The sequence below is a fragment of the Camelus ferus genome, chromosome 10 (assembly GCF_009834535.1).
Source record: "Camelus ferus isolate YT-003-E chromosome 10, BCGSAC_Cfer_1.0, whole genome shotgun sequence".
Taxonomy (NCBI): domain Eukaryota; kingdom Metazoa; phylum Chordata; class Mammalia; order Artiodactyla; family Camelidae; genus Camelus; species Camelus ferus.
Genome location: NC_045705.1, coordinates 27740201 through 27762007, shown reverse-complemented (window position 1 = coordinate 27762007; position 21807 = coordinate 27740201). Strand labels below are relative to the sequence as shown.

Here is a 21807-nt window from a genome sequence, read left to right as displayed (position 1 = left end):
CATGTGCTCTACCACTAAGCTACATTCCCCGCCTCCCCAAATATTCTTTATCACCAGAAGAGGAATGCCTGACTTCTTTCCCATACCTAGATTCCATAGTTTTTAGTAGCACCACCTCAATATATCCACGCTGGAATAAAGAACAGATAAATGACTAGGTAAGTTTCAGCACAGAAGCAAAAAAGAATACTAACCAAGTGATGGAAAAGTGATTGAAACATTCTGTGTGGGGTGATTTCACACCATCCCTTTAGTTACCAAGTGCTAAATAACTAACAGAAGAGGTTAGAGCCACTTAGTGGCAAATAATCTGGAAAAGTTAGAAAGTAGGTAATAGTTTAGGGCTTTCCTACAGGATGACTTACCTTTTCCAAAACTTTGGCAATTCGGGTGCCAATCTGTTCAAGTGACTGTTGTGGATATTGGTCTTTGCCAAGATTTTGCAATACCTGGTATATGGAGGAAGATGACAGATAAGAGGAATGAAAATGAGGCAGGGTCTAGTGACACTGCAGATGCCGAGTTGGGCACAGTACCACAGTAGCAGATTATTTTTCTGGGGTATATGCTGTGGTCTTGCTGGTAAGGCATCTTATGGAAGACACTGAAGGCCATTTTACCATCCCCTCAGCCTTCTCTCACTTAACAAAAAATCACTTAAACACATTCATTATAGCATTTAGAGTAAGTAAAGAAAATAAAAAGTACTTGCTATCCTGTTACCCAGACACAACCATTGTTAATAATCTCTAATGTATCTTTCAGATACTTTTCTATGCACACATGTATTATTTCTCTCATAGAATATGGAATCACACTGTATACTATCACCTGAATTTTCACATAATATATCCTAAAAAATTTCTTCATGCCATTTAATAAATATATTTCTACTACATCTTTCTTAATGATTCATTGTATACCATCTTATACCTATAACCAATATTTATTTAATGAATCCTCTATTGTTGACCATTTGTAGCATGTTTCCCAATTATTCTTCCAGGTATACTCCTTGCTAAGAATATTCTGGGTCTGTTCTCCTTGCTTTCCTTCTTAAGAATGCCAACAGGAGGATTAACTGCTCCAAACATTTCTCGCAGAGAGCCTCTGTCTGATGGCAAGCAGAATGCTACCCACCTCGAGGAACGAATCAGAATTAAAATTTCCTGCTCATAAAAAATTGTAAGCTAAGTCACAGGGGCTGAAAGATATCAGGCTTGGCCTGAAGCCACCTACATGACAGTTATCTGAAAAAAGGCGAAAATATACGCCCTGGCCGCTTGTGCTTTCTGCTATCAGTTGCATCATAACTGTGGGGCTAAAACCTACAGACAGAAGGGAAAAAAAAACCTACAGACAGGCCAAACAGAGCCGAGCACTCACCTCTGTTAACTGGCTCTCACCCGTATAATGGAGGCTGGCTCGGTTGGAAACCCCCTGCAAGTGGTCCAGTGTGTGCATGCTCGTGGGGAGATTGCCATTGCAAAGAGGCTCCATCGCTGGCTGCTGTATTGGAGTGGCAAAGTCTATATGTTCTGTGATGCTGAAAAATGGAGAGTACCACCTTAGCCGTGGAAAAGGTGAGTGGGTGGGGAGGAAGAGTATTAATAGTCAGCTGACCATAACTTCAATATATTATTAGCACTGTCTGGAACCACAGAATCTCACAGGGGAAGAGACTTCAGAAGTTACTTAGTCTGATCTCTCCTTTTACAGATTCAAGGGCTCCAGAGCTTGGCAATGACTATGTGCTGAATGTAGGAATAGAGACCGTATTCCAGGTCAAAGAAGTGTTGGATCTGAGTCCTGAACTCAGCATTTTCTCAGTCTCCCCAAGCTGCCCTCCCCTCTATGCACCATGGCGTCTGGTTTGCTCACTGCCGCTGGCCACTTTTTCTCACTGGAAAGGTTTTAAACTAGGTGGGTTTTCTTCTAGGATTTCTTTTTCCAGGGTACAGACAGTGATAAAGACCCACAAGTGGTTCTTATCTTTCTTTTTCCCTTTATGTACAGAAGCACACTTGTCCCCACAGAAAAAGTTACCTAAAGTTTAGACAGTACATGTTATACAGATCCAGCTGTTCACTGTATCTATGTATAAGATGTAAGTACTTCCCTTCGTGGTTCCAAAGTGGTCATTTACCTGCTAGACACAGGATATATATTATACGCTATCATATATACTGATGTGGCAAATTGGCATTGCCAAATTTTATTTCCAGCTACTTTAAAAGTTTAACATTTATTAGGCAAATACTCATTCATACATTATTTATTCAGAGCCTATTACATGTCAGATATCAGGACTATAATAATTAACAAAATATACCCAGTTCCCACTGTTACAGTGCTCATAGTCTTGTGATAGTTATTACAGATGTGATGAGTTACAAAAGATAAAAGCATAGTACAATGTCAGTTTACTAGAGGAGAGTACATATTTCCTCTATGCTGATGGAAGAGGAAGGTGTTTAGTGAAGGATTTCCTGAGAAAGTAAGATTTAAATTGAGACTGGAAGGATGAGTGTGAATTAACCAGGTAGGAGAAGGTAGTGAGAAAGGAGACACCATCTGTGAAGGTCTGAAGGAGGGAGGGCAGAGCTGAAGATGAAAAGACGTGCAGGGAGCAGGTCATGAAGGGCTTTGTGGGACCCTGTAAACAGCGATATGAAGTTATTAGAGCATTTTAAGAATTATTTGACTTACATTTGAGGGATAATTCTGAGTACTGTGGAGAGAATGGATTGAAGAGATGCAAGAATGAATAAAGCAAGAGGACCAGCTAGGAGGCTACTGAACAAATCTAAGTGGAGATGATTGTTCTGGTTTAAGGAGGCAGCATCAGGGATGAAGAAAAATGGGTTCTGGAAAACACTCAAAGGGTAAAAGTGAGAAGAACCGGTAACGGACTGGATCTGGGGCATAAGGACAGCCCCCAGGTTTCTGGCTGAAGCTATTTTCTAAGAATAAGAAACAGAAAACAATCAAAGTAATGATTTTTTTGGAAGGAGAGTGGGCAAGAAAATTGTGAGTTTAGTTCTCCTGACCTTAGGGTGCCTGAGAGATACCTAGGCAGAGAGGCCAGGTAGACGCCTAGAGCGACGAGGAGAAGGATGTGAAGAAAGGCCTGGTGTGGGGAATCAAATTTGGGAGTTGTCAACATATCACTGGTGACAGGAGTTCTGGGAGTAGAGCAGTCTGGCTGCGAATGACTGTAAAGTAAGAAGGCTTAGTGGTAAATTTTGGGGAACTCTAATGCTTAAAGGGTAGAAAAGGGGCCCAAAAAAGAGAATGAGCATCCAGGGTGGAAAAAGCAGTTATGAGAGAGGGAACCTTGCTTGCTTGTGTCCTGGTGGATGTTGGTAAATCTGGATCTGCTCTGGTTACCTTTTCAAGCTCATGATGTCAGTGAGAGACCATAGGTTTTGTGCTTTAATGAAGACATCCAGTCTTTAATTCAAGTTAAGTAAGTTATACATGACTTCTACATAGCTTAGAAAGTATGGAGAAGGCACTGAGACAGGAACACATTGACTATTTCAGTATAATGAGCTGAATCCATCTGTGCCCTGTGGTCAGCAAGGGGTGTCCTTTGAACCAAGAACCCTAGAAAGGACGACTCTTCTAGTAACTGCTGACAAAGAAGTGAAGTCAGCTGAGGCCCAGCGGGATCACTGGTACACAAATACCACGGAGGAGGGAGAGGTTTAAGATACTCACTCAATGTTTTTTGATGAAACTGCAAGCCAGGTACTCACGATGGCAGTCAGCTCTACCCAGCGGAGTTTGAGGCACTCGTCCGGGCTGGGCCATCCCAGACTCTGGTAGTCACGTTTTTTTCCTGGAAGGAAAGTATGTCATCAGTCGACACAATTGCAGAGAAACAGAACGCGTGGTGCCTTACGCTTTTACTTTACCCACATTGGTGTACTGCGGGTGCTAGTCATTCTTCTAGTCTTCAGAATTCCTACCACCTGATGACAAGATTTAGTTAGTTCTAAATGGGGATAACAATTATCTTTGAGTAAAGCCTTGTTCTCAAAGATAGATGATGAAATAAAAATAAATGAGCCCTTCACTGGATTTAAGACTGAGATAAGGGTTAAAATATTCTTCAGTGTTAACATTCTTACCAAATTCAATTTTTACCCTTCAACATTTTGATTTTATAAAGACAACCCTAACTTAGTCAAGAGAAAGATGTATCTCTAAAGCAGGGCTTCTCAATCTGGTACTGCCGACAATGCGGGCTGGATAATGCTTTGTCACGAGCACTGTCCTGTGCGCTGGAGGACGTGGCAGCATCCCTGGTCTCTATCCAATAGATGTGAGCAGCACCCTCCCTGAGATGTGACAATTAAAAATGTCTCCAGATACTGCCAAATGTTTCCTGGGAGGCCAAAATCACTCCTGGCAGAGAACCCCTGCTGTAGAGAAAAGCAGCAGGGTAGGTAATAATGATGATAATGAAAGGTTATCATTTGTTTCCAGAGCACTTACTGTGTGTTCAGGTCCTGTGCTAAGTGCTTTACATCTGTAACCTGAAGAGGCAGGTTTTAATCCTCATTTCTCAGATGAGAAGACAAAGGTTCAGAGAAATCAAGTGACTTGCCCAGGGTCACCTGGCTACTAGGTGGCAGAAAGGGGATCCAGATCCAGGTCTGTTTGACTCTAACATGCATGCTCCCAATCATGCTATTTAAACCTTTGCTGAGGTTTTAAATCTCTGTTTATTGATACCCTTTAAAGGTACTACCTTCTAAGTGTAGGCCTTTTACTTAGATTAAGTCCCCACGAAAAGAGCAGAACTAAGTCCTATATCTGGGAAGGATTCTTCTGAAGAAATTCCAGTGGAATGGACAAGAAGGAGAACTTTGGTTCTGTAGAGTTCTTTTTATACTGTAGAAATTTACCAGCAATAGCATACTGTTTAAGATGCAGGCAGGGCTTTGGATTTAGATTTTAATAAAACAGAAAAGAACAGTTTAGAAGAGTTTCAAATGAACCCTGTTTAAATTAATAACTTAAAGAATTAAACCATACATTTCACAGTAAAGCTTATTTTTCTTTTTATGTTTAAGAAAGTCACTTGAAAGATACTTACTGAGCTTCTATTACAAGGGACTGGGAACTGTGTTAAGATTGCTAGGGATTCAGAGAGGAATAGAGGCTCAAGGCCTGCCCTGGAGCTCACAGGCTAGGAAGGAAATTACTAGAACACAATAGGATAAGTGCTAGAGTGAAGGTATAGAGCAAATGCACAGGGAGAGAGCAACTGATTCAGCCTGAAGGAACCAAGGAAGAGATGGCACTTGAGTTCAAAGTTTAAGGATTGGTGACATTTTAGCACCACTGAGATAGCAAAAGGGCATTCCAGGCAGAGGGAACAGCATGTGCAAAGGCAAAGAGGTAAAAAAAGAGCATGGTTGGTTCAGAGAATGATGCTGAAGTGGGGAGAGAGCCTAGATTGTAAACAGTCTTGTACACCACACTAGAAAGTTTATGCTGCAGGCATTGCCGAACCTTTGAGCCCACATTTCTTCATCCTGTTCACAAGGATATCATAAGAGGCTCTATTAAATGCTTTGCTTAAATCGAGTTACATTATATCTATGGCACTTTTCTGGTCTTGGTCCAATCCAGTAGCCCTCACCAAACTAGGAAATGAAATTAGTTATGCATTATTAGTTTTATTAATTCTTAGTGAATCTATAGTGGCCCTTAAGGATCTCCACTTTTTCCCCACGGGCTTACAAACTACTGGTTCAATAATCTGCTTTAGAACTTTGCCAGGATTTTATCACAAAGCTTAACACCTGGTAGTGGATAGAATCCACATATACTTGAAAATTGGGATCCTGAACTTCTCTAGCCTTCTATCATCTATTCTATGCTTTAGAACTTTTCACATTAATGACAGTAAGTAGTTCCATGATTTCATTTGCAAGTATATTCAGTGCCCTTCCCAGGCCCATCTACTTGAATCCATTTAAAAACTACCTAATTGCTCTCCTATCATCTCAACCATACTGAGCTTTAATTTTCAATTTAACAAGAAATTTTTAGTTTTTTGCTTATAAAATTAATATAGGCTTATTATGAAATATTTAGAAAATGGAAAAGAATATAGAAGAAAATAAAAAATCACCTACAGTGCTATCAGCATCCAGAGAAGATCACTTACAACATTTTGGTATATGCTTTTCTGTGTTTGTTTAATTTAGTATATTTCATCAAATCTAAGATATCATGAACTATAAGGTGCACATTGCTTTACAAGATTTAAGAAGGAAAAATGTTGCCAATTATTATTTAAGATACCATCAATTGTAAGATGTATCTCACTTGCAGAGATACTGAAATGTGAAAAAAATGTAGATGAAATACAGTATATTTACTATTTTACAAAAATTGAAGTATTCTCTACATATGCTATTTTATAAACTGCTTTTGTTCACATACTAAATTACAAACATCTTGGCTACACAGTGTACAGCAAGAACATGCTGTAATTTATTTAGGCAATTACCATCATTTAGGTATTTTTCAAATTTTTATTATGATAAGCAGCACTGTAATCAATATCTTCTTACTTCTATCTTTCACACTTAAGAGAGAATTTATTTAGGGTGAACTACTAGAAACAGAATTGTTGGTATATTTTAAAAATTTCTGATACATCTAGTCAAACTATCCCAAAATTCATTTTATTAACTCTCACTTTGCATTACATAAAGACAATCTGATAAGCAAAAATGGCATGTCACATTTTACGTTTGCACTTCCTTGACTGCTAGTGAGCCTGACATATTTAGTAGCTGTGTGCGTGTGCGTTTGGTGAAGTGCCCATGTACACTGCACATATTTCACTGAAATGTTGTATTTTTTCTATTGATTTACAGGTGCTCTTTAATGATGTTGATAACCTTTGCTTATCATATATTCTGTAAATATATACAAATATTCTGTGAAAATATTTTGTTTTAGTCCTTTGTCTCTCTCTTTTATAGTGTCTTCTGATACCAGAATTAATTTTTTTTTCTCTCTGCCTTAGAAAGTCCTTTCCCACATTAAAAGTATATAAATATCCATCAGAATTTTCCTCTTTTATTATTTTTTTTGTTACATTTACTATTTAAGGCATTGGAATTTTCTTTGTTATACTGACATTTTACAGTTTGGACATCTTTTTCCTTGCTACTGAAGACAGAACTAAGTGTCACTTTCTCTCCATAACCTGTTAATACATGCCATCTTCCCTAAACATTAACGCTACATCATACTTTCAACTCTAGTCATGATAAAATGTTCTTTTTGGTGTCTTTAGTATGGGATTTAGCCAAGCTGACCCCATTCTTTATGTTTTATTATGTGTCCTCTGCTTTCAGCTTTGTTAAGTACACCAAATTAAATAACACATATTTTCACGAAGTTACCTTGAATTTCCCAAGTCTAACACAGTGAAAATATCCTTCTAAAAAAGGAGATTTATTTTTAAAGAAATTCGATTATCACTATTTCACTGCTGGAAAAGAAAGTTAACGGGACTCATGACAATGGCCCTGAACCTGGAGTCCAGAGACAGACTTGGGGACAACTCTGAACCTTGAAAGTACATGCCAAATTTTGATTTTTTGGAAAAAAAATTTTTAATGCATTTTTTTCCCCTGGGGAGTATTACCAAAGCATTTATCCAATACTTAAATGCATCCAATACATTTTGACACACAAAAATGTTACTAGATAGGTAATATTTATTGATCCCTATGTGCCCAGTTCATTAAAAGCACTTTACATGTATAAACTCATATAATTTTCACAATCACCCTACAAAATAGATGCAATTATTATTCACATTTTATTCAGAGGGAAAATGAGGCACAGGGAACTAAATGGCAAAACTGGTGTCTGAACCCAGGAAGTCTGCTCAAACCCACATTTTTATGTACTAAACTAGACTGTCAAGTTAATCAATAGGATATTTAAGCTTAAGTTGGTAAGAGTATAAGCCAAATAGCCAATGGTTAAAAAAAAAAATCAAGTAAATGTTAAAATAAACATTTTATATCAATGACTGGGTTTCTTGTTCACTTGGCTCAATGACCATCTCATCTGATCTACTTCAAGTCACAAACACACATTTCATTGAGACAGTGAAATCTGAAAGAAGAAACTGGCATATTAAACATTCAAATTTACCTTGTGGCCCAGGAGATGCCACCTTTGGGCCAGTGATCTCCAGGTTTGCTTGGTTACGATGTACATTTTCTGCCTGATTCGATTCTACCTTTTTTCCAGGAGTTTTCTTATTATCTCCTTTGGGTTTCTTTACTCGTTTGACTTGGAATGTGATCTGGGAAATGAAAACATGTTAGGGACAAATGAGCTCGATTATTACACCTGCCCATGACTGTGTGTACTGGTGGCTTTAAGAATAGCTGGTCTTGTGTTAACTAGGGTTAAGTTCTTTCTCTCGGTTTAATTTTTAAAGGTCTGAATGAAAAATGTTTAGTGAAACAAATATAATAATCCAGCCTTGAAGGCTATAGAGGAAACTGACAGTTAAGATGTCTGAACTGGGCCATTCCAAGTGTGGCTTCACACCCATCCCACTTCCTCTGCTTCCTACAAGAGCCGGCAATACCGAAGTTAATGTGAAATGCTTCTGGCAGTACAATTCCACTGTGAAGGCTGACTGGAGCGTGGAGTAGAATATTGCCACATACCCAACAGAAACATTACACTCTGCAAACCTGAGGTACCCCCACAAAGACTTGGGCTACAATTTGGTAAGACTGAGTTGGTAAACTCTTACCCATTCTGTTGCTTCATCATCTTCGCTTCTGCAGTCTCCATAGCAGGAGCTTTTGGCCACTCCATCCTGGGGGCCTTTCTTCAGTACTCGTATCCCCTGCAAGTCCAGACGCCGTCCTTTCATCTCGAGTGCCCCCCCAAAGCCTTCCAGAGGCCATGCCTGTTGAAATTCATCCACCAAAGCCAGTATCTCTTCTGACATTTTTGTTTCATCTGAGTTCTCCATCTCATCAGAACCGTTGCTTTCCTCAACCACTGTACCTGAGATTCAAGCACCAGCATGTCATTAAAAATTACACAGAACTCACTGAAGTACTTAAGTGACTCCAACTTTGCTTTCTGAGAAAAGTTTTGGCTCTGCTTAGAGGCACTTCTGTAGCCCACCTTCATAAAAATGCCATTTAGCATCTTCAAAATTCATAATAAAATGTCATCTTTGCCATCAACCTTTTGTAAAAACCCTGGCTGAGAACAATGACAGCAGCTAGATGGCAGGTAGTCATAGATTATGTCACTAGTGAGCATGACGGTGGCTATTTCGTACGTGTATTTTTTGGAAAAAAAGACCAACTCACTCTAGATATAGGATATAGACGGCAAAGATGAAGTTTATTATGGTATTTATTTATTTATAGGATTCTTCAAGCTCTATTCAAATAGTATATGAAACGTCATAGCTGATGTTCAGACCACACAGTCTAACTGCCTTAACTGAACAATGATTTGTTTAATGGAAAATTATCCTAACTCCACATGAAGGCCCCCATTTTCACTAATGGCTGATATAAGAACTAGCAATATACTAGTGTAATTTTTTCCTAAAATGGTAATCAGGATACTTATTATGTTGCTCATGTTTCTTATGTGAAGGCTCCCGGGATGTTTTTCAGCGCAATGGCCTAGTAAAAATTCTCTCTCCTGAGAAGTCAGTATGTTTCCATTATTATACACTGAAGGTTACACAGTCCCACAAATTCCCCTATGTGCTTAACTAAAAAGCTGAGGACAAAATTAGTCTGAGTTTCTTAAGAGAATGCTTTCCTTTTTTAAAAAGAATTCTTTGCTATTTAACTTTTGCTATTTTGAATTAATGGTTGAATCTTATAAGATGTGTTCCATGAAAGTGATCTCCAGTCCTTTTTGGAAGTATACAATGTACAAAAACAGCTAACAAAATGGAATGCCTCCTTTTGTAATACGCACTGGACAACCTCAGAGCTTGGGGTTGATTGTTCACAAAATGCCAGCCCATATTATCCCAGTTATCCCAATAATCTTAAATTGGTTGTTCTAGCTTGTTCAGTGATTTAGAACATGGCATGAATGAGCCCAAGGTCAGGAATCTCGTATCCATATCACCAGGCCGATAGCCATAGTGAGTAACCCATCTCAGAAATGCAGTTTTAGTTCCTGAGAAGGTTTGGGGTAAGAAATATGGCTGATTGCCATGGCTAAAAACAGCTTAAAGCTTTGAGCCCCACTCACAGAAGGTCTGCAGTGTCACCCTTAGCTCTCTGGTGGCATTTCTATTTCTCATCCCACTTTCTATTACAGAAAGTGGGAAGGTCTGTTGCCAGGCTGGGAGTACCACTAGAAATCTGTCATTCTTTCTTGAAAAAGCTATAAGGCTCTTCTGCTTGTTAACAAGTGACTACAAAATGTACTGCTGTCCTTTTGAGTAAGTTTCTTTTAGGTTTTCTGAACCCATCTACTGGTTTCTATTATTTATTATTATCATTCATGTTCTGAAACAAGCATAAAGTCAAATAGGGATCTGACAAAGTCTTTTTCCTTAGGATATGTAGATTAAAAATGGTTGGTTACTTGCCAAAATTATGTGACCAGTATTATAAATGTAGGGTTGACAAAGAGTTCTAATTTTCAGTTTCTATCTTGTTTGCTACTGTATTCCAAATGTCCAACATTGCATCTGGCACACAGCAGGCACAAATAGTTGTAGCATCAATTAATGGGAACTCAGGAATAATTTGCTTTGCGAAGTCCTTAAGGATCTGCTGTTCCTGCCTTTGCCTTGTCCTGCTGGCAATTCAAAACTTTTTAAGATTCTAAAAAGTGTCATGTGTTCAAGTATTGACAACCCAGCTGAAAGGTAAGCAGCAGAAAGGCAGGCACCATGTCTGCAGCACAGTGCCCGGCACACCATGTGACTTACAGACTTCTCAGTAGCTGATCCAGGAAAGCAGCTGAAAGAACTGCTTTAGAGATCTCAAAAAGCAACTTAATTAGGATTGCCTGGCATCTGACTTGTAGCAACAGAGTCGTCTCTAAGTAGTACTCCTGTTATTTTAGCTTCCTCTCCTTCCTTCTCCCATGGCTACCATGGGATTCCTTGTACTTGGTCCTAAGACAGGAAAGTTTTTTGTTGATAGATTTGGCCATAGCCAAGAACATGGGCTTAAAGGAAAGTGGCTTTTGGTCAAAGGTGAGCTGCAGATAACTAATTCCCCAGTGTGCAATTAGAGCTGCATATGGATGCTGTGTATGGAAGCCTTATTTCCATTCAGTAACTACTACTATCTAGAAAGCATTCATGTCGTTTAGTTGCAAAGAGTTCTGCAAGCTCAGGTCCCAAAGGTTAATACTGCCCTGTGCCCTTACCATATGGTAATATATATCATTATTAAAAAGTTCTTAGAGAAAGAGTTTTTCATTGATGGAAATCAGTAGTCCATCAAGATAGACTTATGGAACTTGCTGCAGGCTTCTGCTGCTGGCAGCCATTCAGCCTCTTCAAAGGCTGCTGGGGTTGGGGTGATATTAATTCCCAAAGAACACCACTAAAAAAAGGTGAGGAATGGGGAAATCATAAATGTGCTATGAGTTAGGAAAAATAAACCAATCTTTATTTATTTAGAGACTGCTCTGCACTACATGCTATATAGGTGGCAATTCCAGAGGAATTAAAGATAACTAAGTTGGAGACACAAAACTACATACATTAAACAACGAGAGAACAGTTACATTAAATTTTTTTTCCCTAAAGGAAAAACATAATTGAATATAGTCACAAAATGCTTCTTACAGGAAGGGAGACTACCTGAGGCAGGATTTAGACAGACTAGAGGTCCAGGGAGGGAACCCCCAGAATGACGGGACTAAAAAAGCAGGCATGTAGATACCCGTCTACATGCACACAGATACAGCATAAAGATGGGATATGTGAAGGCACTACTAATTTCAAATTAATTAGAACAAAGACTGTATACAGAGGGTATCAGCAAATAAGATACTGAGGGAAGGTGGGTGACACTGAGAATCTCTGAGAAAGTCAAGAGGAAGATTCACTATAAAGGAAGCCTCTAGTTAAGCAAAAGAGTAACAAGATGAGAGTCATAACATTTATAAAGGGTAGAACAGTAAATCAGTTGGTGTACTGGGGGTGGGGGCATGCAGGAAACAAGGAAGACAGAGGACAAAGAGACTAATTAGAAAGGTATTTCAAAAATCTCTATCAGAATTATATAAAGAGAAGCTGACAGATTAGCAGGAAAGGGGAATTTTAAAAAGGGAGGGAAAAGAGGTATATAAGGAAATTTCAATGAAGAAAAATTAATAGCATTTGGTAACTAAATGGATATAATGGCAAATAGAATAAATCCAAAGATGATTTCAAGATTTTAAAGCCTGATGTGAAATAGTGAGCTTTCCACTATGTGAAATTTTAGAATCTGTGAATATGAAACGATAATGCTATTTACGAAGACGATGGAATTAGGAGAGGACAATAGGGTAAAGTGTTGGGATTTCAGATGCTTATTCATTAAACGCTTGTTATGTGCTTATAATATGCTGAGGGCTCAGAGTATAACAACTTGTAACAAGCTTATGGTCTAGGCTAGAATGGACGGAGGAATGTATCTTCAGATGCTGTCCAATAAGAAGCTGAAAATACAGAATTCAGGTTTGAAGAGAGGTCTGGACTATGGAGGGATCTCAGAAGGTTTTAAATTATACTTGAAGCAGAAAAAAGAAAAGGTAAATTTTAGGCTTGCTGCTTGTGGGGCAGATGGTATGATATACTGGAAACACAGACTGAGACCCATATCTTAATTTATCTTTTTCAACATATACCATTTTCACACTGGACAAAGAAGGATAAATATTGTGAAGAGACTTATATGAGTTAATATTTTGTCACTCTGATGAATCCTATCTCAGAGTACTGGGAAACTCACAGTGGAGTCTGAGCCCTGGGAGGTAATCTGGCAAGAATCGCAGGGACAAGAAGTGCTGAGAGGTGGAGAGAAGCGTATGCAGTTCTGATACAAAAAGACAAAAAGAAAAAAAAAAAGAGAGAGAGAGAGAGAAAAGAAAGGAAAAAAGGAAGGAAAGAAAGTCCACTATAACCTTGCAATGTCCCAGGCGCACCTGGAAATTCATGGGTAGGTCTGGAGACCTCAGTTTAAGAGATTTTCAAAGTGAAGCATGTTCATAGAAAAGGACTTGGTCAAAGTACTCAAAACCATGTTAAGTGAAGAAAGGCTGAAGAAATTAAGGGTGATTCCATAGCAGGAAGAGTAGCTGATAAACTGCGCATGCACACACAAACACACACACACACACAAATCAAGACTTGAGTAATATTTTGCTAGAAAGATTTTTGTAATACTTCAAGGATGGTGAAGGGGCTAGAGACTTAATAGGAGTTATTGAAGGAAATGAGGACATTTCACTAAAGGAAGCAAAAGCATGGAGGGGTGGCTAGGCAGAAACAATAATCATCTTCAAATCTCTAAGAAAATGTGACATTAATGAGAGACAAGACTTTGTTAGCCTCAGAGGGTGGGACTAGGAATGAGAAGTCATATTTTAACTCAGTATTAGGGAAGACTTATGAATGGTCAGAAAATGGAATGGGCTACCCAGGGAGAGCCTGGGCTACTCAAGCTTGGAGCAGAAGCAGAAGCCAGACAATGTTGGGAACACGACTGAAGGGGGAGAGGAACATTAAAAGGTGATTAAAAGAAGATGACTGCGTTTGATAAGATGCAATATTAATAATCTTGGAGGAGAGGTTTCAAAAAGAGTTTTAGGGAGCAGAGGCTGGAAAGATAAATGCTACATTGAAAACTAAATAGATCGACAACAAAGAGGTAAAGGTCACACATTCAAAGAGATGAGCAGCAAGACAAAGTCCTTTCTTCAAAGTCTGTACTCTCCTCCAGAAATTCTTATATGATTAATATCAACAGGTTTTACTATTAGACTGTGGTTTCTGAAGGCAAGAAGGCACATTCTACCTTTAAGAATATGTCTCTTTGTATCAAAAAATAGTATACAATGGAATTAAATTAATTTGGTTGCAAATTAGGACCCCACCACCATAGGACCTTGGGCAATTCTGTCTTGAGTTCTAGTGTCTTCTTTGCAGCAACATGGATGGACTTGGAGGGCATTACGTTAAATGAAATAACTCAGAAAAAGACACTGTATGGTATCACTCGTGTGGAATCTAAAAAATACAACAAACTAGTAAATATAACAAAAAAGAATCAGACTCACAGATGTAAGAACAAAACAGTGGTTACCAGTGGGGAAAGGGAAGGGGGCAGGGGCAAGACAAGGAAGGGGATTAAGAGGTACAAAATAATATGTATAAAATGAGCTCCAAGAATATATTGTACAACACGGGGAATATAGCCAATATTTTACAATAATTATAAATGGAGTATAATTTTTAAAAATTGTGAACCACTATACTGTATACTTGTAACATACTCTACAGCAACTATGCTTCAATTTAAAAGAAGGCAGTGGTATCTTTTTTGAAGTCAGAATATAAAGCTTTGGACTTAAGCTTTTTAATGCATAAACAATGGCAAAAAATTTCAAGGCAGTAATCAGAAAGCAAAAAAGGCTTAGATTAAATCACTCAGACTAAGGTGGGTACAGAAATGATTCACTTCTGAGAAGAAAACAACAATCATTGAGTTTTGAGTTTTCACTTGCACCAATGGTGCTCTTCCTTCTTCTAGCCGGGTCAGGATAGGAAGAGAAAACAAAGAATTCCAAGAAGATAACATACAAAGTAAATAGGGAATTGTTCCTGTAATAACTCTTGTGCAAATACGTCAGGGCCCCCTTCACTGACATTTACTGAGCAGATACTGTATGGATGCACTTGTGGGGACTTTGGCTCACCAGCATCCTCTCAGTCTCGCAACGGTAGAGTCAAGCTTGTGTTTGTATAAGTGAACATTTACTGAACTCCATTTGTGTATCAGGCACTAAAATACATGTTTCCCTAAGTTATTGCATTTAAATACTCAAGAACACGCTGAGGATTTTTATGTCGTTTTTTAAAAAAAAATTTAAATTAATGAGGTAAGGAAGGCTCAACAAGATTAAGTAATTTGCCCAAAACTTAACAAGTAGATGGTGGAGCCAGGACATGACAACAATATCTCTGACTACAAAACCGATGCTCTTTCTTCAACAGCTAAATTTTCTCAGGGAGGAATTCTGGACTAGATGATGAAGTATTAAAGTAGTGGTTTTTGAAATGTTAATCAGTGACGCGATTTCCACCAATCCTCGCCAAAATGAGAAACAAAAAAAGGCCACGTATCTAAAGTTATAATACACACACACACACACACACACACACACACACACACACACACACACACACTTAGGTCCAGATACACATTTGTTGGTACTGTTGGTAAAGATGCCAACTGTCCATTTTTGAGAAAGATAGACCTTTACTCTAAGATTGCCTTTGTACTTTTTTGGCATTAAAATGTTGTTTTATAAAATAATAGTAATAGCAGATGCTAGTTTTCTTTAAAAACGACCTTACCAATTAAAAAATAAAGTTTTAATCTATCAAGCCCCTATTTCTGAGAACCACAGGCAAATGACAACGTACGAAATCAGAAGACCTGGGGATGAGTTTTAGTTATATACCACCTACTGCAGGTGTTAGGCAAGGGACCTAACTTCTCAATTTTCTCATCTATAAGATAGGGCTTAATAATAAAATCTATTTCACAAGGTTAATACGTAATTCATAGCACCTTGTAAACTATAAAGCACCACAAAAGGCAGTGATTATCATAACAGTTTATGATTACTAAAGAGGATATAACTTTCTTTAAATTTTCCTTCAAAAATAGTTTTCAAAAATTCTTTAATGTCTATACTTGACTTTTATTATAATGTACTATTTTTGTTAGAATAATAAGAGTTTTTCTGACTCATAACCACACTACAGGAAGCCTGCTGGTATAAACATGCTAACCTATACCACGACTGTAGTCCCTGTGGTCTTGCTGTCAGTGTCTAGAGGAAAGAAGATGGTACTCCCAGAACATAGACATATGGTAAAGAAAAGTTAGTACCTGAGAGTAAAACTAGTAAGAGCCACCATCACACTATAATTAAATTAGCAACGTGAAAAGGAATCCACCCTAAGGGAGTCTGCATGATGCTGAAGGGATCCGACAAACACCTACTCCCAGCCAGGGCAATGGTACTGTATCCCAGTATGGAGATGGAATGTAACTACATGGGAAACAGGGAACTGAAGAAATTTAATTTAAATACTAGGTAATAATCTGTCTCAAGCAATGATGTATTCAGAAAGTGAAGAGATAAAGAATAAGATTTTGGTTGGGTTTTATTATGAATTGTCCCAGGAAAAGACTTTAATTGGGTAGTCATGAGTATTCTGAGATATTGAGTCAGAGAGATTGTTATCATGGCCTGGCTCCATCACCTACTAGTTGTTAAATTTAGGGCATTAAGTAGTTGTGTTAGAATAGGGACAGTTTTTATAAACTGAAAAAAAAAATACCCCTTAACATTAGTCAGTTTCATGTGTTGATTCTAAGTTCATGAAACAACCTCATGATGTCCATTTGGTTGTGTGGGTACCTGACGCCAGAAAGCGACAAGAAGCTGCCAGGCACCACAGAGGAGTAACTCCATTATGAATGAACAACTGACCACCTATATGAAAAATCAATCTCTTTTGAGTTGATAAATGGGAAATTAATTTCCTTAAAGCCCATTGATTTCTGCTAGAACTATGAAACTAATTTTCTAAACTTGCAAAGGTAAAGGTCACAACTTCCCCTTTGATTCTAGCTTGCTTCTTTCAGATCTTGTTTTTTAGATACAATAATACTTAGAAGGAAACACAAGATTTTGTAACTGTTAAATATGTTAATCCAATCTTAACAGGAGGGCATTTCATTACTTAATAAATATTTACTGTACACAGGAATAGAAAGTTTTATATGGAACACAATATATAAGAAATTCACAGTCTGATATGATGTAAGACACACAAGGAATTCATACTGTATAAAATGTGCCTTGACAAAAAGTAGGAACAAGACAGCAAATGGAGCAACTAAACACTTGGAGACCTTTGTGAACGAGGAGATGACATTTGAGCTGGATCTTGGAGATGCACAGGAGTTGTCTGATAAAGTGAAGAGTACGCAGGGGCCATCTCCAGCCTGGGTAAAGACATGCAGGCTCAGAGCAGCATGGCACGTGAGGGAAATAGTGAAAGGTTTGTACATCCTGCTGTGTAGAGACTAGCAGATGGTACAGTCAGAGACAGAATCAGAAGCCAAACCTCCTCACATCCTACATTAAGACATTTGGACTCTTCTATAGGTAACAGGGAGCTACTGAAAATTTTAAACCTATAGGCAACTTACCAGATCAGATCTGATTTTAGAATCAACTCTTTGGACACACAAGAAACTGGTAACAGGGGTTGCTTCTGCTTTTTAAATTGTACACTAATTTATATGCATTATCTTTCTCTCTCTCCTACACACACACACCTCCTTCCACCACCCTCCCTCCATACACAGACTGAAGTAAAGGACTAGATACAGGAAAGCTGATCATGACGCTACTGCAACAGCCCAGGAAGAAATAAAGAAAGTCTGAATTTAGGCAGTGTCAGAGGGAACAGAGGAAGAGATGACAGATTTAACAGGCCTTAGGATGACTGAATATAGTGACGACTGGCAGAGTTTTGCTGTTAATAGGGAGCAGGAATATAGGAATTAGAAGCAGTTCTGGAAATAGGGCAAAGTGAGGACAAGTTCAATTTTGGATATGTTAAATTTGAAGTGCCTGTGGCACATCCAGATAAAGAGACACTAAACAAGTAGAAATAAGATCTGGAGTCACAGAGAATGTCTTGCTGAAAATACAGATTTAGAGTCATTGGTATACACCAAAGTATCAGAAACACCAAGAGATAACACATGGAGGAATAAGAAAAAAAAGACTGAGGTTAAGATCCTGGGTAAAAAACAATAAGGGGCAAAGTAAGGAATAAGTGAATGAAATTCACTGAGGACAGGAAGAGAACCAAGAGCAAGTGATGTCACAGAAGCCAAGAGGAGAAGAAGAAAGTTTCAAGAGCGAGCTGTACACAGTTCCAAAGGCAGTGAAGTAGGATGAGTCCTAAAGAGAAGGCATTCATTGTGGCAATTACAAACTGATAATCGTAACTGTTCAGCATAGCATAGTTCAAAATGTAGCCATAAATGGAATTTTAGGAAAGAGCCTGGTAGGTATGCCTATTATTCCAAATCTTTAAATTTTATTGGGTTAGTGTAAATACAACTTGCTTTTTTCCCCCAATGACTTAATAATGACATTCAGGAGACAGACTGGTACGTGAATCAAATTTGTTCTAGCAAAAGAAGATGCTGAGCTGGAGAAAAAAGAAAGAAGTGCGGAGAGCACTTTCATGTTATAGCTCGTCGTCTGACTCACAATCTGAGGATCATCATCATGGTTCTACAATAAAATAAGTGACTGTTAGAAGGAGACAAACACTTAAGAGCAGAGACAAGCCTAAGCTCAAAGCTTAAGAGTTGATTTTACCCCAGAAGCACAGCTCAGGTCAAATCAACTTACTTTCAAGTCTAAGGACATCTGAGTCCCTCCCTGAATTCTCAACAGAGAGCACAGGGTCCTCCTCTGTTCCTGTCCCAGAGGGCTCTTCTTCAGCAGCATCCAGGGGCTGTGAGTTGACAAAATATTTCTGTTTGTCATGGCTGTTGTCCAGGGTTTTCTCATGACAATTACCTCAATGACAAGAGACATAGACAGAGCACATTAGAAACATCTCTCCCGTGTTATCCCATAGCTCAAGGTCCCCAAGTATCAAGGGCCAAAAGGTGACTGTGTCTGTTTTTCTCCAGCAGAACATACAAAAATCAGTGAGCTGGAGTGCCCAAAGCTAGATCACTACTGTGATTTAAGACTTTGCACTGAAGTTCCAGTTTCACCTGCTAGGCTATTTTAAGAACCAAGTATTTGCAGGGAGATCTCATTCTCTTCATAATAAATGATCGTGAAACACTTCTCTGCAAGTAAAAAAATCATAAATAAGTCGTTTTCCTCCTATTCGCCTTTAGAAGGTGAGAAATGACAGATTAGTACCTGAGTAAGTCTGTAGATAGATGAATTATAGCAGAGAAACATACCATTCTTGCATCATAGCTTAAAATGAAAGATATACCAAAAGGTAAAGGATTATAAATTAAAAACCAAGGACTTAGAGGGGGATTTGGTGGTGGCAGAGAATCCACATTTAAGACTGTCAGATCACAAAAGTACCTGTTTTTCTTTTGGAAAACAAATTCTGATCATGTAATAAAGATTTAACTAAGTATAAAATGTCAAATCTTGAATGTAAACATAGCACTCTGATAATTTCTGGTATGTGTGTATAGTAAGCATGACCTCTTACTCCAGTTCTGCCCAGGAGTCAAGGAGCTTTGACCTGACTACGGGACTGCATGTTAATAGGGATAAAGAGCCACTATCCAGCCCCACCTGATGGTCACTCTCCGGGCAGGGGAATGTGTTACTAGGCTGTTGTATCTGCTGTGGCAGGGATCTGGCTAGCTGAACAGGTTTCCTCTTCCTCTCTTCTGTTCCACGCGCACTGCTGCTGAAGATGCATGGTTTGTGGAAGCCTACATTCCTATTATAGAACAATTCTTTGGGTGAGAGTATGTAGGTAACTTTTCTCCTTTATCACAACACTCAAACATGCTGTAAAAGTTTTTTTTTTCTCCTTAAGAAAATGTTGTCTCAAAGAGACATATGTACCCAATCAAGCTATCTTTGCAGCAATGGAAGCACAAAAAGTCTCTTTCTGGATCTGATGACTCCCTTTCAGATTCCATAATTTAGGAAAGCACTTATCAGGCCAATTCTCTTATTGTGCCAAGAAAACGTAATGGACTCAAAACCTTTCCCAACTTACCAGTTTAGAGAAAGGAGACTATGCTTAGGGAGTCACTTCCCATCTTCCAGTTCTGCACTATCACACATCTGAGGCTACCGTTTTCCACAAGGCTACGTCAGAAACTGAAGGTTCTGTTTCAAGAGAGCTTTAGCGCTCAAGAAACTTACAAGCAACTTGGGGAGACAGTAAATACACGACAACAAATGATAATGAGGTAGCCTACTGCGCCAAATAAGTGCTTCAGAGAATAAGCTTTGAGTAGGTAGAATCTGAATTGTGAAGAATACATAGGACTTGAAAACAGAGAACTTAAAAAGGAGGGACTACAAGGAAGGGAACCAATATTTCTTGAGTACTTCTGTAGTTTTTCTTTCACTTACCCCTCAAAAACACCCTGTGAAATATTATTAATTTTATAGATAAGGAAACTGAGTCTCAGTGAAATTAAATAACTTGCCTAAGGTCAAACAGTAAGTAAGTGGTAGACTGGGGATATGGATCAGTTCCATTTTACTACAATGCTTCTTGGCTTTCCCCTAGTCAACAGGGGGGACCTCTTTAGCAGAAAGAGTAGAGAAGGTGGCATTTTAGGCAGGGAGGAATAGTGTGTTGAGCAAAGCAACGGGACCAGGACTCTTATTTGTGTCTGGGAGGCAATGAGAAGTATGATTTGATAGAGACAGAAGGTGTGGGGCCCTGGAGGCTAACAGGAAAGAAGCCATGAGCAACAGTAGTCTCTTTCTCCAGATTCTCCTGAGAGGAAAGAAGTCACTGATTTTCCTCCACTTCAGTCTTCACCATCTAGTACGTGCAGGTAAGTACGGGGCATAAAAGCATTAAAATAAAACAGAAATGACAACAACCCACTCTTTACATCCAACTGACTAAAATTTACTATCTTAATTGGGATATAAACAAGTACGACAATTAAAAGCAGAGAGGAAACATGACAATGATACTGATAATCTGAAAACATATGTTACTCCTAACGAATATTCATTGCCTTTAGCTTTGGTGACTTTGCCTCGAAAGCATTTTTCCCCTTGACACAGGTTGACTAAAGCAAAAGGACAAATCCTTTAACACTGGAACCAGGAAGATTCTCGCTGTGTTTTCTACAGTTGACTCGTTCCTCCAACCTTTGCATCTATCCCACCCTCTTCCCATTGTAAAAATTTAACTGGTTTCATCTTTTAAAATGTCTGTAATATTTAAAAATGCTTTACAGGTAATTTATAAGATACCACGTGCAAAGGATCCTGAAGCTAAAATTAGTCCTCCTGTATGACCTCAAACCCAGACACCCTCTTGAAGCAAGCCTGTGTGTTCTAAGAATGTCTTGCCCTCCAACTCAGGAAACTGGGGCAATTAAAAGAAGAATAAGAAGTTTATGTTAGGGTATTTCTTGAAAGTAGGCAGAATCAAAATGATCAAGTAAAAAATAAAAAATAAAATAAAATGATCAGGTAAAAACTACACTGCTTTAACATTAGAACTGTTACTATTAATTTTCTTAGGCTGACAGTTAAAAACAGTCTAGTATATTATTAGCACTCTGGTGAGATTTACATAATTATCTAGGCTAACAATAGAAAGTCATATTGCCTAATTTTTTGGTGAGGGAGGGGAAGTAATCAGGTTTATTTATTCATCTATTTTTAGAGGAGGTACTAGGTTTGAACCCAGGACCTTGTGCATGCTAAGCATACGCTCTGCCACTTGAGCTATAC

At 38.5% G+C, this 21807-nt stretch overlaps 1 protein-coding gene across 6 annotated transcripts in view; it reads right to left on the bottom strand.

The window, feature by feature from the left end:
• The window catches only part of TTC17 (tetratricopeptide repeat domain 17), a 102229-nt gene that overhangs the window by 19125 nt on the left and 61297 nt on the right, over positions 1 to 21807 (bottom strand). For 5 of the 6 annotated variants that reach the window (XM_032488485.1, XM_032488487.1, XM_032488489.1 and 2 more), the window contains 6 exons: positions 18736 to 18906; positions 8819 to 9078; positions 8203 to 8356; positions 3724 to 3844; positions 1387 to 1546; positions 366 to 449 (listed from right to left, as the gene is read on the bottom strand). In XM_032488485.1, the coding sequence (XP_032344376.1) occupies positions 366 to 449; positions 1387 to 1546; positions 3724 to 3844; positions 8203 to 8356; positions 8819 to 9078; positions 18736 to 18906 (950 nt within the window). The remainder of the gene's footprint in view (positions 1 to 365; positions 450 to 1386; positions 1547 to 3723; positions 3845 to 8202; positions 8357 to 8818; positions 9079 to 18735; positions 18907 to 21807) is intronic. The other variant, XM_032488486.1, reaches the window with a different exon arrangement.